This window comes from Lingula anatina, chromosome 3, assembly GCF_051362555.1.
Source record: "Lingula anatina isolate TDL-2025a chromosome 3, LinAna3.0, whole genome shotgun sequence".
Classification (NCBI taxonomy): Eukaryota; Metazoa; Brachiopoda; class Lingulata; order Lingulida; family Lingulidae; genus Lingula; species Lingula anatina.
This window is the reverse complement of record NC_141769.1, coordinates 18,192,687-18,207,690: the sequence shown is the minus strand read 5'-3', so window position 1 is coordinate 18,207,690 and position 15,004 is coordinate 18,192,687. Positions and strand designations below refer to the sequence as shown.

General features: G+C 38.5%; 2 protein-coding genes across 2 annotated transcripts; both read left to right on the top strand.

Annotated features, from left to right (window-relative positions):
- Positions 1–319: 319 nt before the first annotated feature.
- On the top strand, positions 320–10,494 carry LOC147763000 (uncharacterized). Its single transcript, XM_087008032.1, has 4 exons — positions 320–419; positions 8,330–8,440; positions 8,804–9,355; positions 9,672–10,494. Exons 1-4 carry the CDS (start codon positions 320–322, stop codon positions 9,947–9,949), a joined length of 1,041 nt encoding a protein of 346 aa, XP_086864158.1. The 3' UTR covers positions 9,950–10,494.
- Positions 10,495–10,661: 167 nt separating this feature from the next.
- LOC106153009 (uncharacterized) lies at positions 10,662–14,708 on the top strand. The gene is made up of 4 exons (XM_087010078.1): positions 10,662–11,685; positions 12,599–12,709; positions 13,040–13,591; positions 13,740–14,708. Exons 1-4 carry the CDS (start codon positions 11,574–11,576, stop codon positions 14,015–14,017), a joined length of 1,053 nt encoding a protein of 350 aa, XP_086866204.1. The 5' UTR covers positions 10,662–11,573; the 3' UTR covers positions 14,018–14,708.
- Positions 14,709–15,004: the final 296 nt, after the last annotated feature.

The window sequence follows — 15,004 nt, the reverse complement described above, 5'->3', positions numbered from 1 at the left end:
AATGAACGCAATTTCAAAATCTCGCGCTTATATACCTTCAGTGACATACATAGTCACATGGTGGCGTTCTTGTCGTCACCACAGGTCATTATGTTCATAGGGGGTGGCGTTTGGCAGTGATGCGAAAAATTGATTATAATAATTATAATATCTTATTATCATATACATTTTATTTACTATTTTTATTTTGATTAGTTTGTTTATCATTTTATTTTATAAAAAGAATAATATGTATTAAGCTGTTGATGCGAAATGTACAGGCAAATTTGAGGACAATTGCTGAGCAACATACCTTCTCCCCAAAATTATGATAGGCACGATGTCCGTTAAACTGGTACAGGTAGCTGTGAACTGCTCGCTGGCCCCTATAGTGCGTGGTATTCGAGCACTGATTCAAAATGAGGATAATGTAATAGGACGTAGGGTGACTGCATTTTTGAGGCAGCCTGAGGGAGCATGGGTGTTTTGTTTGTAGTGAATTGCAGTGAGTCAATTGAAAGTACACTGGACTTAGCATGTACAGCCACCTACTCAGTACTCTGAAATATATGTTGTAATCAACTGACTTGTTATTCTGAGCAACAGAAAACACGTTATTGTGATTTTACGAAACGAAAGGAAGCAGCAGAAGGTTATATGAAATATCTTGATTAACTTATACCAGACAGTTGAAACAAATGAATATTTTTTGCACATAAAACGTCTACTAGCCCCCCCCCAAAACGCCCCCCCCCCCCCCCCCCACCCCCGGCATAAGGTTCGGACCAGGTGAAAGGAAAAGTTTTGGTATTTTAGAGTGCGAATGGTGTCATTTGGTACGGTTTAGAACTATTATTCAGCTGGTCCAAATTCTAATTTCAAGAGGAGACCATTGGTGTGATTTTTGTCAGAAATCGAAGGGGAGGTCAGCCCCCCCCACCCCCACCCCCTAAACCCGGTCCGAGATATCCGTTGATGAGAAAATAAAATGTATGTTAAATTAGGGTAGTCGGATTGTTTGGAGTTTATCTTTTTGTCGTGAAAAAGGAGGGATAAAAAAGATGATCATAGGCAAACAGAAAAAATAAAGAAAGATAAAGGTGACCTGGCTGATTTGCGAGGTCAGATCACTGGTTTGAAATTTGTTACAAACACGACCATGTGAAAAGGCTGGCAAACGTATAATATATTAATATTCCTATGACTGCCTCAGAATATTCAAGCTAAAGATAATGTGAACAGGTAAATATATCAACGCCTTCGTATCAACGTAATATTCATTGCAACTTCATAGTGTCATTGAAAAGTCTATAAGTTTACCCTGTATATATATCTTTGTAAAAATATCGTTAGGATCTAAATGGTTAATCAATAATAATGTATTATTAAAGTTTATTCTATTGCTTTTAAAAAGAGGGATTTCATGCGTAAGGCTTATTACAGAATAATAACGGAACATTTCTAAAACACGTGAACTATACACTAGGGTGAAAGTTTGTGTGGCGTTGCTGGCCAATGGTATTCATCGCGCAACTTTCGGTGCGCTTTCGTGTTATTGTCATAGTTACTTTTAAGATCTCAAATATTAAAATTGATTACTAACGCATAGTTCTTTGTTCCTTTCATCTGTTTTAATAATTATGTATTTATGTGTCGCTCGATTTAGAAAATACTAGTTGATTAAAAAATCTCCACAGCAAAAATATTTTCATGTTTTTCAGCCAAAAAAGAAAAAGGAACCTTTAGTCGTATACTTTTTTTTTGTAAATATTGAAAAATAATAATAAAGCTATTTTTATATTGCATCTTGATTGTGTAAAAAAAAAATTGATCATTAATTACATTTTAAGGCTTCGGTTTAGTTCCTATATATAAGTATTTTTTAATTCAACCTGTGTCCTAGTGTCTTCTCAATGTTAGATTGTGAACCTGGTGATAGTGGCCTAGCAAATTAGGAAGGGATGGGTGAAAGAAGAAAATCGAAGAGAGTGAATGGTGGCTTTATTAATGCCCTTTTCTCCATTCTTTCCTGCTTCCTGATAATTTTTCCATCCTAAACCCTTTAATTATCAACTTTTGTTTAAATGACAATTAACACACTGCTACAAAAAGTGGAACCTGGAATGAAAGTTTTAAGTTGAAAACAGTTTGAATTAATTTTTGAAACAACCATATACTGAATCAAGATTAAAAGAAATGAAATCATCACCTCGACTTAGCGTCCTTATCGCAACATTTTGCCGTAAAGGTTATAATGTATTTCCTTTCTCTGGATTCATTTGGCATCGGGCGGGTACTATTATAGTACAATATACAACGGCATATTCTAGGGCAAATTTTTCCTATACCACGCATGTAATTTAAAAGGAAATTTCAACAATGAGCAGAAATGTTCATTAGCTTGGTAGTTGGATCATAAATAAAAAATTGTGACGAAGTTGTTGTCTTTATCTTCTAATGATGTTACCTGAGGTAGCAAATACAACTCAGTTATAGTCTTTCTTATTATTTATTAAACTACTTTCCGGTTGTTACCCGCGCCGCTTTCTTCATTTCTATTTCTACCTCATTCAATCTCTAGCGGCCTTCTCCCCCCGTTTACATTACGCACAGTTGTATAAATACCATATGAGCATGTCAATCAACTCTAGTTACTCTACAAAACACTCCTCGCTCCTTATTCACTCATGTCACTTACAAACATTACAAATTATTAAACACAAGCCGAAATACTTTCATACCGTTAGTTGATGAAGGCCTACTTTCAGGTTGGTCGTAAGCTAACGGTACAAATGTAGGTCTATGAAATTATTTCGGCTTGTGTTTGACCATTTTCATTTATGAAATTTGAACACTTTTGCTGGCTTTGGTGACTTTGGTGATTACCAAATATACCCATATTTGTAAGTCATCATCAAATGAGATTTGATTATGTTTACATGCGACTGAGACTGTGTTTGGGGTTGAGGTAGAACTCAACCACCATAGATTTTGCCTTTGAGAATGGGCAAGGTATGCGTAATATTTTTTTTAGTGGAGCCTTCAAACATATATTCACCAACTCACTTATCATACAAATTGGCAAATATTTTTACTCTATTTCTTTGTATTAATCACACTTTCAATAATTTTTTCCACTGTCTATGGCATGCTTATCGGAAATCTTCCATTCTCATGTTCTCATACTCGTGATAGAAAATTGCAATCCTATTGTGAAATTAACCGGTCAAATTAAACTGTCTCTGACTTAGACCTTTTTTTTTTTATCTTTTCCTTACACTAAAACAGTTCCCATACTTGTTGACTCCCAGAGAAATTAAACTTACACTCAATCACTCCATATCCTTTTATTTATAATTGGATTCCTCATTAATTATTACCAGCTATTAGTGAAAGAGCAAGTCATTCACTTAACAACACAATAATAGCGATATGTGGTCTGTCTGGAAACTACTATTTTTTGAGCTACCGCAAAGTGAAGACATAGTTATAAAGGTCTTTAAGTCCCGCTTATGTCCTTACATATCTCGGATATTTTTCTATTTGGCGTCCATTGAAATTTGGCCACCTTCGATATCTGGAAAAAATCACACCAATGGTCCTCTCTTGAACTTAGAATTTTGACTGGCTGAATCATAGGGACCATTCCCAGACATATCGTACCAACTGTTGATGATCTATCCCCAAGGGGATTCTCGCTAAATTACAATTACATGTAACTTAAGCAGCCTATATGCCTGTCACGCCTTCTGAAGCTGCTAGGGAATAATCAATTATCGTTTAGCAGCTTCAGTAGGCGTGCCAGACATCTAAGCCGCCCGCTTAAGCTGAAAGCAATTTAGCGAGAAACCCGTTGGAGATGGATCGATCCTGTTAGTTCGATCTAGGTATGGGAACCCAGTCATAGTTCTAAATGGCCACCGTTCGCCTGCTAAAAGACCTCACGCCAAGGGAGTGTGGGGGTTTGGCGAGGGTCGGTTTCGCATCGGCGACCTGTCAAACTTAAAAACCGGACCCCACCCCCCACCCCCTTCAAGCAATACTGGATCCGCCCCTGTACTGTATACTTAGGTCATTTTGCCCTTCTTAACACAGTAGAATTTTCTTTTTAAATTATGTACAATAGAACTTGAATAAACAATCTTTCTCTTTCTTCTTTTGAAAATTTGATTTCCAGTGTTGTATACAAGGAAGGTAATTTTCTTTAATCTATTTGATATTATTCTTAATTTGTTTTCTCTTTTGTAAAAGACCAGGAACCCTGCAGCACTGGGTGGTGCGACCCAACTCAGCATGAACGGTCCCAGAGTTTTAACTGCAGTGGCGGATTTAGATGGGGAGTCAGGGGGGTCCTGATCCCCCCCCCCCCCTCGACTTCTGGTTCCCTCTTGAAATTTTGACTAACTGAATCACAGTTTCAAACCATACCAAATGGCACCGTTCGCCCTCTAAAAATACCTAAAATTTTAGGGCCCTTCAGCGGGCCCCGAACCCTGCGAGGTGGGAGGGGGGGGGCGGTTTCGCATCCGCGAAAACCCCTTTCAAATAATCCTGGATCCGCCCCTGAACTGTGTCCCACGTCTATAAGTTTGCATTCTGGGGTGTTTGGCATTACACGAACGCAATTACATTGAATCCTACCAGAAGAAAGGATCCAACCGTTAATTGATTTCTTTGTAAAAAACCATCTTCCAAATTCAATTTGCAGTAGAAGCTTTTGTTAAATGTCAACTATGCGTCACACGACAGGAAAGGGCAAGCGGGGTTAAGTGACTCAATGTCAGATGAGTAAATAACATTTATTGATATTTCCTCGAGTTTTATTTAACTTGCTTATCAAATGGCTGGCAGAAAGTGTATTGATCCGGTGTATATAAAAATGCAATTTGCAGTCTAGTAGTGTTTTTGAAATTTGGTACCTCATTTTAGTATACAGCACATCACCTTTCTACATGTCATTTGAGATAATTACGTAGTTAAAAGATTAATAACTAATTAGAATGATAATGAGAAGTGAGTTAATTAAGGGATATATAATTTTAAAAAATCTGCCTCGGCGGGGGTCTTCGCTTTCTGAAAGCTTTTCCTGTTTATCTATATATCTACTTCTTTATTCATTTAATTATCATTATTTTGCATGAAGACTAAGAGGCACTTGTGCATGTGACTTATCAAAATTATAACGATCACCTATAAATGTTACAATTTGATTTTATATTCATACCATCCTCTATCAGAGGACCCATTCCCAGTGAAACTGTCGTTCTACATAGATCCATTCAACTCCGCGAGGAATTTCGCTGAATGTAATCAGATTAGCAGGTTAATATGGCTCCTCCTGGCGTTGAATAGAATACAGATAGCTGGATAATATACGAGGACGCTGGAAACAAGGGAAGACGTGTCTGATTGCATTCAGAGAGTCCCCGTGGAGTTGGATCGATCTACGTAGAACAATAGTTGCATTGGGAATGATCCAAGAGGCGCAACGTCAGTTCGTGTAATCTCTCCCCTGTTAAGGAAACTAAATACACACACTGGACCATAGAAGTGTCACCCCCTGAATCAGAGTAATCACAGTTATAATGCCTGGTAAAGATATTATGTGACTAATGAGTATAAAACCGGTGTGCCTTGGAATTGTACAAATGGTCTTTTTGTAAATTTGATGTTAATATAATGATACCAGGAGCATATCATTCCACAGTCATTTATTTCCCCCAAAGTATTGGTTCAGTAGGGGTGACACTTCTATTGTCCAGTGTGTGTAGACACTTTTGACTGGTATTAAGAGATAGTCATTTTAGCAAATGCCAGGGCAAATAACTTCCGACTATATGACAGTCCGACGGCAAGTTAAACCTTATGTTACTGTATTCATTAACAAATGCACAAACACATAAATAGCCAGACCATTTTATATTAATAGTTACGTTGAAATATTATATTCAGTGTAATGTTTTCTAAAATGTTCGTTTTTTCTTTGCTTATAGAAGAGATGTTAAATAATTGAAAGAATTCTCTCGACGTACCATTATTATGGAACTTCAGTCATTGTTATGGAACTGCATGTATTGATTTACTTGATACACTAACTGGCACACGAGAATGCCTTGGGTATATTGGCAACTAGCAAATCCGAAATCTGAAAACTTGACATTTTATATTTTATGCTATTTTCAAAAACTGCGTCAAGGGCACGGGATGTTTTTATCACTTTCCTGGTCCTACATGTACATGGCGACGGCACTTGCGGATATTGTGTTAAGCCATACAATCTGTGAGTATAGTCCCCATGTGTGTTCATTTGCTTATTTTTAATCGCGCACTGTAATTTGATGTCAGAGGCAAACATTGAAAACCAAAACAGAACGTGTGATGTTTTGAAATGAGCGAAAACAATTAATACCGATTAATGATTTTTAGCTGCTTTCGCATTGGAATTTGGGATTGTTAACATTCACACTTGGCGGTCTAGAAAATTTCATAAATTAGGAGTTTGGAAACAGATTTATAAATTGCAATTTTCTCAATTGAATAGGACAGGATATATCTAAGTAATATGGTTTATACAGACTTGACAGTTAATATGGAGTATCTCAGTTACAAAAGTATAACTTGGTAAAAATGCGTTCTTTAAAAAAAAAATCAGATCTCATATAAGATATCTGACTGGAGAAGTGTGAAGTCAGGTGTGTCGCTACCAATTAACTGAATACCATGTCTGTTGCACTGCTGTATTGTGTAATATGGGCTGGCCAGTGCTTGGCTTTTGCAGACATTTGCAGACATACAGACATTGCCAGACAGATAATTGTGTCACACGGAATGGTCCATACAATTTAGATATATGCCCAGACTGATGCACCAACACAGAGGCCGCGCCGAATGTATCGAAATCTTACCACCGGGGTACAGGATTCACTGTCCTTCTGGATATGCTGCTGCAACTTAACAAAAACCACCCGGTCCGTTCAGAATGAGGCTCTTAGCGAACACCAAACTGATTTTAGCAGGTTAGGATACCAGACGTCCTCTGAGGAAGCCACTGTAAACAGCAAAACATCGTCGTATGTTTCTCTAATGAATTGGGGACCATGGCCGTTTCTTGGTAGAACACTGAAACCGCGTGGCTTTCTTTATCGAGGTCAGATTTCACCTGTACCGCTCAACTGGTCAAAAAGAGTTAGCAGGCATCCTAAAGAGGCCTACGATGAAGCGTGTGTCGCTTCTAAAGTGACTAGGGACATTGACAGCACCAGTATTTGCAGTGGATACCACATTGGTGCCAAAACACCAATGGTATAGTCATCGATGAAAACCTGAACCACATCAAAGGAATAATCTGGGAACCACTTGACTCTCATTTGATAGGGGGCACCTTAGGAACAATTTTAGGTTGCAAAATGAGATTGCCGGTTCACACAAAGGACTTTTAATAGCAGATAACTTACAGAACCAAGGGAATGAGCAGCTCCCTTGGTAATCAAAATCGCCACTTTTGAACCGCATACACAATATGTGGGTAGGTCATTACTCGCCGAATCAAAGGCCTGCATGTCCTGCAACAAATCTGAACCAAATTGGACAAGTTTTGACCGTTGCCTGGAATTTTATTCCAGGTTAAACTCTAACCGTCCCAAGGAATACCTTGCCGCTTTAAAAATGCGGTAGCAGCTAGATGCGGTCAGGCGTAACAGCGACCATTGCTGTGACTAGACACTGACATGAGGATCTTTTGTGGGGTGTGTACCTCTTTTAAAGAGGATAATTGGAAAATATCGTTTCAATGATTGTCGTATGACTTAAAATAGTCAATGTAGTTTTGTTTGCTTCACTGGCTAATCCAGTTAATGAACTGGTGTCGCAATGACACCAGAAAGATTATTAAAAGCTATTAAAATATTATTTTAATCCTCATTTTCATTTATCAGTCAGCAAAATAGGAAAAAAATGATGAATTTAAATTTGGGAAAAAATGTTCCTTATTAAATGTCAAGTCTGTATTTTGTTTATATTTCCAGCGTTTTTTTTTTACTTCTTGCTATACAAGTTCGGGATTCCATATATTCCATAAGTGCAATTTAGGGATTGTGGGAGTATTGGGGTTACTACTTTACATGGGACGAATGTCACCTGTACAAAATGACTGAGAACAGACTACGCGGTTCCTAGCTAGCTACCATTTCTGTCACGACACCAATTGCCGATATTCGTTGGGCTATGACTATGTTTTATTAGTGCCTATAGCAAGCCTGTTGGCATTAACAAGTACTTTAGGTACAAAATTTATCGAGAAGGAAATTGCATCTATATTATATAAATATGCATTTATATTTACATATTTTAGCGGTTCTTCCCCGCCCAGCTGGTTTTTGGCCCCTCACCAAACGATTTCGAGGCTTGGACGTTAGTGGGAACGGTAATCATGCCTTTGTGCAAGGGATCGATTTCAATGCTGGTAAGTGAATCACAGACTTGAAGAAAAGCGATGTGTTATCATATTAAGGGATCATAAAAAGTTATCATTCAATTGAGTATGTAAAATATCAGAAAAGGCTGGGCTCAATTTGTAGGCGCAGTGTCTTCCTTTATTGAGTAAAAGCTTGGCTGAAATCTTCTTTTGGCTTTTTGGTAATGTACACTCTGGTGGAACCAGGATTTTGTTCACGGAGGGGGGAGGGGGAGAAAAAAAGAAATGCCACACTAACCAAGGCAAATATAAAACAGTAGCCTAAAACAATTTTAACCAATTCAAACATGTACCTCACAAAAAAACACGCTTAACATAATGTATCAGTTTCACTTTATGCCATTCATTTAGGTATTTATGGTATTGGCGAAGGCTCGGCCAAATTTGCAGGTGCAGTGTCTTCCTTCATCGAAATCCCAAACAATGGAGCAATAAACGTCAGTTCCTTCACGTGGCTGGCTTACGTGCACCTACAAGACATGTCGAATCAGGGACCACTCTTCAACTTTCGCCGCACAGCGGATGATTACGATTATGGCACCCATATATGGACTACTGGGAGTGGAGCATTTTTTCTTCGTCCTGTGATAAAGGAACCCTATACTTTAGCACAGTTCTACTCCCTTTCTGTACTAACTGATACTGCCTGGGTCTATGCTGGTTTTACCTACAATTTCCAGACCGGTATGGTTGGGTTGTGGGTGGACGGAGTCGAGGTGGGTCAGCTTCAGCACACCCCTCAGCTGAATCATATCACCGATACCCCTGTGCGTATGGGAGCCAGACACATTTCCACGGCAGATTCAAGATATTTCTCTGGTGCCATGAAGTGTGTCCAATGGTACGGAACCGTTTTATCTGCAGAACAGATCCAGCAGACCGTAAAACTATGCAGAGAGCCTGGTGAGTATGGTAATGGTATGATTATTTCACATCTTTGTATACATCTTTACAAATATAATTTATGTGCTCCGATACTGCCGTTTGAATTGGGATTCGAACATGTCCCTAAATATTATTTTAGACGAAAAGATGTGTCTTTCAGTACATGGCGCATGGTGTACGACCCATAGGCTGCACTATAATGATAATAATATAACAAATCATGCATCTTCTTTATACTATTTATTTACTTGTTCCATAGTATTCCCCAGTGACATAAAGGTTTACAGTGCATACATTCAATGTGATACAAGGAAGCCCTTGACGTCCATTTCAGTATATGGTGCACAGCTAAAGGTTCACCAAGGTTACACTATGGGTATTGACGCTTCCCTTACATACAGGTCCGAGCATGACGTCCTCTCTCTCATAGAATGTGCCGCCCTTTGTTCCCGAGACCACAGTTGTCTATCAGTGAATTATGTGGAGACCACGACAACCTGTGAGCTCAGCAAATACTCCACCGTCTACAACAGCAGCCTAGAGCTTACCCGACGTTCAGACCGCGAGGTGTACGCCGAATTATTGTATCCTGGAAAGAAATTTTTCCATTAAGCTCACCGACGAATTTAAGATGGGTCGATGCGTCTCTCTTTTCCTGTATTTAATCGAGTAATACGATGGACTCACATGTCTCTTGTATTGGAATAGGTTTACCAACTTCCTGCAATAGTCCAATGTAAGTTACATTTTGTCTTTGTTTGAACTGGTTAAAATCGAAGGTGTTGTATATAAGACAAAGTCCATGTACTTCATCTTAAACTGAATGGTGTATTGATATCGCATAACGCCAGGAATCATTATACACCACTGAAATGAATAAGTAGCCCATTTCCGTCAATTGACCAACACGAATGGAGACCGGGTAATATAACCAAGTAATCGACATGTGCAGTGGGTTTCTGTCCACTTGCTAAAGAACCGAATACCTTAACAGAATTCCATGTCGATATTGCAACAAATCATAAGTAAAGTTTTTCAGCTAAATTATATCTTTCTTTCGTTCCCGGGTTAAGTTTTCGTTTTAACGAGGGTTTCAATGCACACAACGTTTTTTTGAATAAATACACGCAAAATTATAATGTCAAATGCAACGTGCTTATCCATATCGCACATCTGGTTCACAGATTGTCTTCAAAATAAACATTGGAATATGTTTTTTGTAATGCTATTTAAATATTTGTTTTTTATTTGCTTATAGAAGAGATGTTTAATAATTGAGAGAATTCTCTCGACGTGCCATTATTATGGAACTATAGTCATTGTTATGGAACTTCATGTATTGATTTACTTGACACATCAACTTGAACACGAGAACAAAGCTGTCGATGAAAAACATCTACGCAATAGATCTAGTAAATACACATATTGGAATCTAAAGCAATGGACAAGGCCGAACGAAATTATTGTGTTTCTTGAAGGAAATTATTGAAGATCTTTAAAGTGGCGCATTTTTTCTTCCTTACTTTTTTATTCATTCAAATCTAAACCTCCGCAATTTCGGAATCATGCCTTGAATGTTATGCAAAATGGTTACTTATTTAAACATTTGCTCAGTAAAAATACATGAATTTATGTAAAGAACATGTTAAATGATTGAAGATAAACACGAAAAGTAATGGGCACCAACAAAATATGACCACCCTGAAAAATACTGCAAGAACACTAGTATGTTCTTGAATGAAGGCCAGAACTTTTCGCTCATTCAATGAAACCTTTGCGTTTGCGCTTCCCCTACTTTGGTCTAGGTACTGGGCGCCAGATCATTTACAACATCGAAATTTGAGGTCGATTGCAAAAGAAAAAATTAAACCTCACATGCAGTGTGCTTTTCACAGATTGCCTTCAAAACAAACCTCTGGCCGTCATAATACTGGCCGTACGGCCTTCACTGCCGGATCCGGCACTTCTTGGTCCCAGAGTTTTAAGTGACACGTGTGACGACGGGAAACAATATATATTTGCCTTATTCTTTGTACTAGCAGACGGAAGGAAAATTTAGATTGCATGAATATTTGATAGTTACTTTGAATGATGACATTGTTTTCCTTTTTCTTTGGATAAAAACGATCTTTTCAAGCCTACAACACTTTGGTCGGTCTTTTTGTCAGCCTGTCGGGGTATGCAGTATTGACGACAAGCAAATCCGAAAGTCAGAAAACTTAACATTTTATATTTCATGCTTTTTTCTAAAACAACTACACGCGTCCAAGGGCACGAGATGTTTTTATTACTTCCCTGGTCATCCATGGTATTCGTACTTGCCGAAATTGCGTTTGGCGATACAAGCTGTGAGTATAGTCCCCTTGTGTGTTCATTTTCTAATTTGTGATAATGTACTGTAATTTTATGGCAGACATTAACATCGCACCAGCCGCTGCCAACCAAATCTGAACTGATGGTTTTGAATTGAGCGAATATAATTAGTACTAAGTATTGGTTTTGGGCTGCTGTCGTTATGAAGACGAAGACTGATAAAATTTACACTTTCCGGTCTAAAAAAGGTTTTGAAAGAAAGAGTTTGAAATGGACCCATAAATTGTCATTTTCTCAATTGAATTGGACAGGATATGTTATAGTAAATGTTTATATTATGTCTATATTTCCAGCATTTTGTTTACTTTTTGCTCTACAATGATATTACGATTCTTTTTAAAAACTGGTGTCAAATACAGAATATTGCGGCAGGCCCAAGGAAAAGTAAAAAAAAGAACTTGTATAGCTTTAAAGGTACTTCAATTTCCTGCACCCCCCCCCCCCCCCCCCCCCCCCCACACACACCCACCTACACAAAGTTTAATCATGGAATGGAAGTCCGGGATCCCATATGATAAATACAGTTTAGGCTTTATCGGAGCATTGGGGTTAAAACTATATATGGGGCGAATGTCACCTGTACAAAATAATGGAGTACAGACTACTGTTCCTAGATAACTACACGTACCATTCATGTCACACCGGCAATTGCCGATATTCGCCGGTTGAAACTATTCCACTTTCATAATTATTCCCCTATTTTTCTCTGCTACGAACTTTGCATGTTTTACTAGCGTCTACAGTAAGGCTGTCAACATTAAGAAGTGCTTTAGGGAAAAAAAACCTTTATGACTCCTCCAACCCAGTGTACCACAAACTTTCATAGTCCCATTCATAACAACTTATCGAGAAAAAAAAATTATCTACATATGGTATTTGCATATTTAGCTGATCTTCCCCGCCCAGCTGGATTTTGGCCACTCACTAAACGATTTGGAGGCTTGGACGTTAGTGGGAACGGTAACCATGCCATTGTGCAAGGAGTCGATTTTGATGCAGGTAAATTAATCACAGACTTGAAGAAAAGCGATATGGTATCAGATTAAAGGATTATAAAACTTATCATTTAATTGAGTATTTATAATATCATGGAAGGCTGGGCTCAATTTGTAGGCACATCTATTTCCTTTATTCAATTAAATCTTGGCTGAAATCTACTTGTGGCTTTTTGGTAATGTACACTTTCCTGGAGATTTTTCTAACGAGGGGCAAAAGAGAATTGCCACACGAACCGAGGCAAATATCAAACAGAACAGTTTAACGCAATTCATAATTCACAAAAAGACGCTTTGTACGGTTTATCAGTTTCACTTTATGCTATCCACGTAGGTATTTATGGAATCGGCGAAGGCTCGGCTAAATTTGCGGGGACAGTTTCTTCTTACATCGAAATCCCAAACAATGGAGCATTGAACGTCACTTCCTTTACGTGGCTAGCTTACGTGCACCTGGAAGACATGTCGAATCAGGGACCACTCTTTAATTTTCGCCGTAGTGAGAACAATTATGAATACGGGACTCACATATGGGCTATTGTGAGTGGATCATTGTACCTTCGTCCTTTGATAAAGGAACCCTATAGTGAAGCACAGTCCTACTACCTCCCTGTACTTTCCAATACTGCCTGGGTCTACGCTGGCTTTACGTACGATTTCCAGACTGGGATCGTCAAGTTGTGGGTGAACGGGGTCGAGGTGGGTCAGCTTCAGAATACCCCTCAGCTGAATCTTATCACCGATACACCTGTGCGTATGGGGGCCAGACACAGCTCCGCAGCAGATACGAGATATTTCTCTGGTGCCATGAAGTGTGTCCAATGGTACGGAACTGCTTTATCTGCAGAACAGATCCAGACGACCGTAGAACTGTGCAGAGAGCCTAGTAAGTATGATAATGATGATTATATAACAAATCATGAATCTTCTTTATACTAATTATTTACTTGTTCCATAGTATTTCCAAATTATATGATAAGTTTGCACTGCATAAATTCAATCCAATACAAAGAATCCCTTGATGCCCATTTCAGTTTATGGTGCACAGCTTAAGGTTCACCAAGGCTACGTTATGGGTATTGACGCATCCCTTACATACAGGTCCGAGCATGACGTCCACTCCCTCACAGAATGTGCCGCCCTCTGTTGCCGAGACTGCAGCTGTCTATCAGTGAATTTTTTGGAGACTACGGCAACCTGTGAGCTCAGCAAGTACTCCAACGTCTACAACAGCAGCCTAGAGCTTACCCGACGTTCAGACCGCGAGGTGTACGCCGAACTCTTGCATCCTGGAAATAAATTGTACCACTAAGCTCACCGACGAATTTAAGATGGATCGATACGTTGAAATGGCCTTAATTGGTCAAAGCTTTTTTCTCGTATCCGTTGTGTTCAAGACTTATCTAAATATTTAGTGCAATAAAATTCAACACTTTTGGCTAAAATTACCCTTTTCGCTTTTTACCATCTCACGCGCTGTTCAGAAAATGCTATTATATTGCACTATAAGTATTATAAGTAATAGAAAAGAAAAACGCCTTTTTTAATATGAAGGTAATTTTTTACTTATCGATCTACCTTGAGTTTTATACCAGGCTAACATCGGGTGATTTATCCAACTGACATTTTACAAGTTATATTGACTGATTCAATTGGCCCTACAACACTTAGCCACACTTTGGCACCATTAGAATATATCGAGTTACTGTCAAAGCAATTTTACTGTAACTCTTGGCTTGTATATTGTGTCAACGGAAAATGAGACATTGGGTAACAGATTATTACAGACTTGACACGGATTTGTTCATCCTAAAGTAATGATTATGTTCTTATTGTCTATGTTGTCTCTGCTACCGCAATGTGCGTTCTTATCTTGTCTTGATTTGCCTTTGAAATCCTGTTTTGATGTTATATATGTATAGGTCATGGATTGAGTTGAATTTGTTGACTTAACCATAAAGCATTTGTTGTCTTATCTCACATAAATCGATGTCAGACTTTAACCGGACATATTTGTTCATACTTTTGGCTGAGGCCAGACATTGTAACCGGAAATGTTTCATCAGTATTCGCCATGAATTACTTTGCTTAAAGAGGCAAATGTGTAGTTCTTAACATAGCAATCTCCCGTTTGCCACCTGATCTGTTCCTCTGTTTAATTGAGTAACACTCGCTGAACTCACCTTTTGTCTCTTAATATTCGAGTGGGTACATGTATACCAACTTTCCCGCAATAGACCAATGTAATTTACCCCTATACATTTTGTTTTAGTTTGAACTGATTAAAAGCGTACGTGTT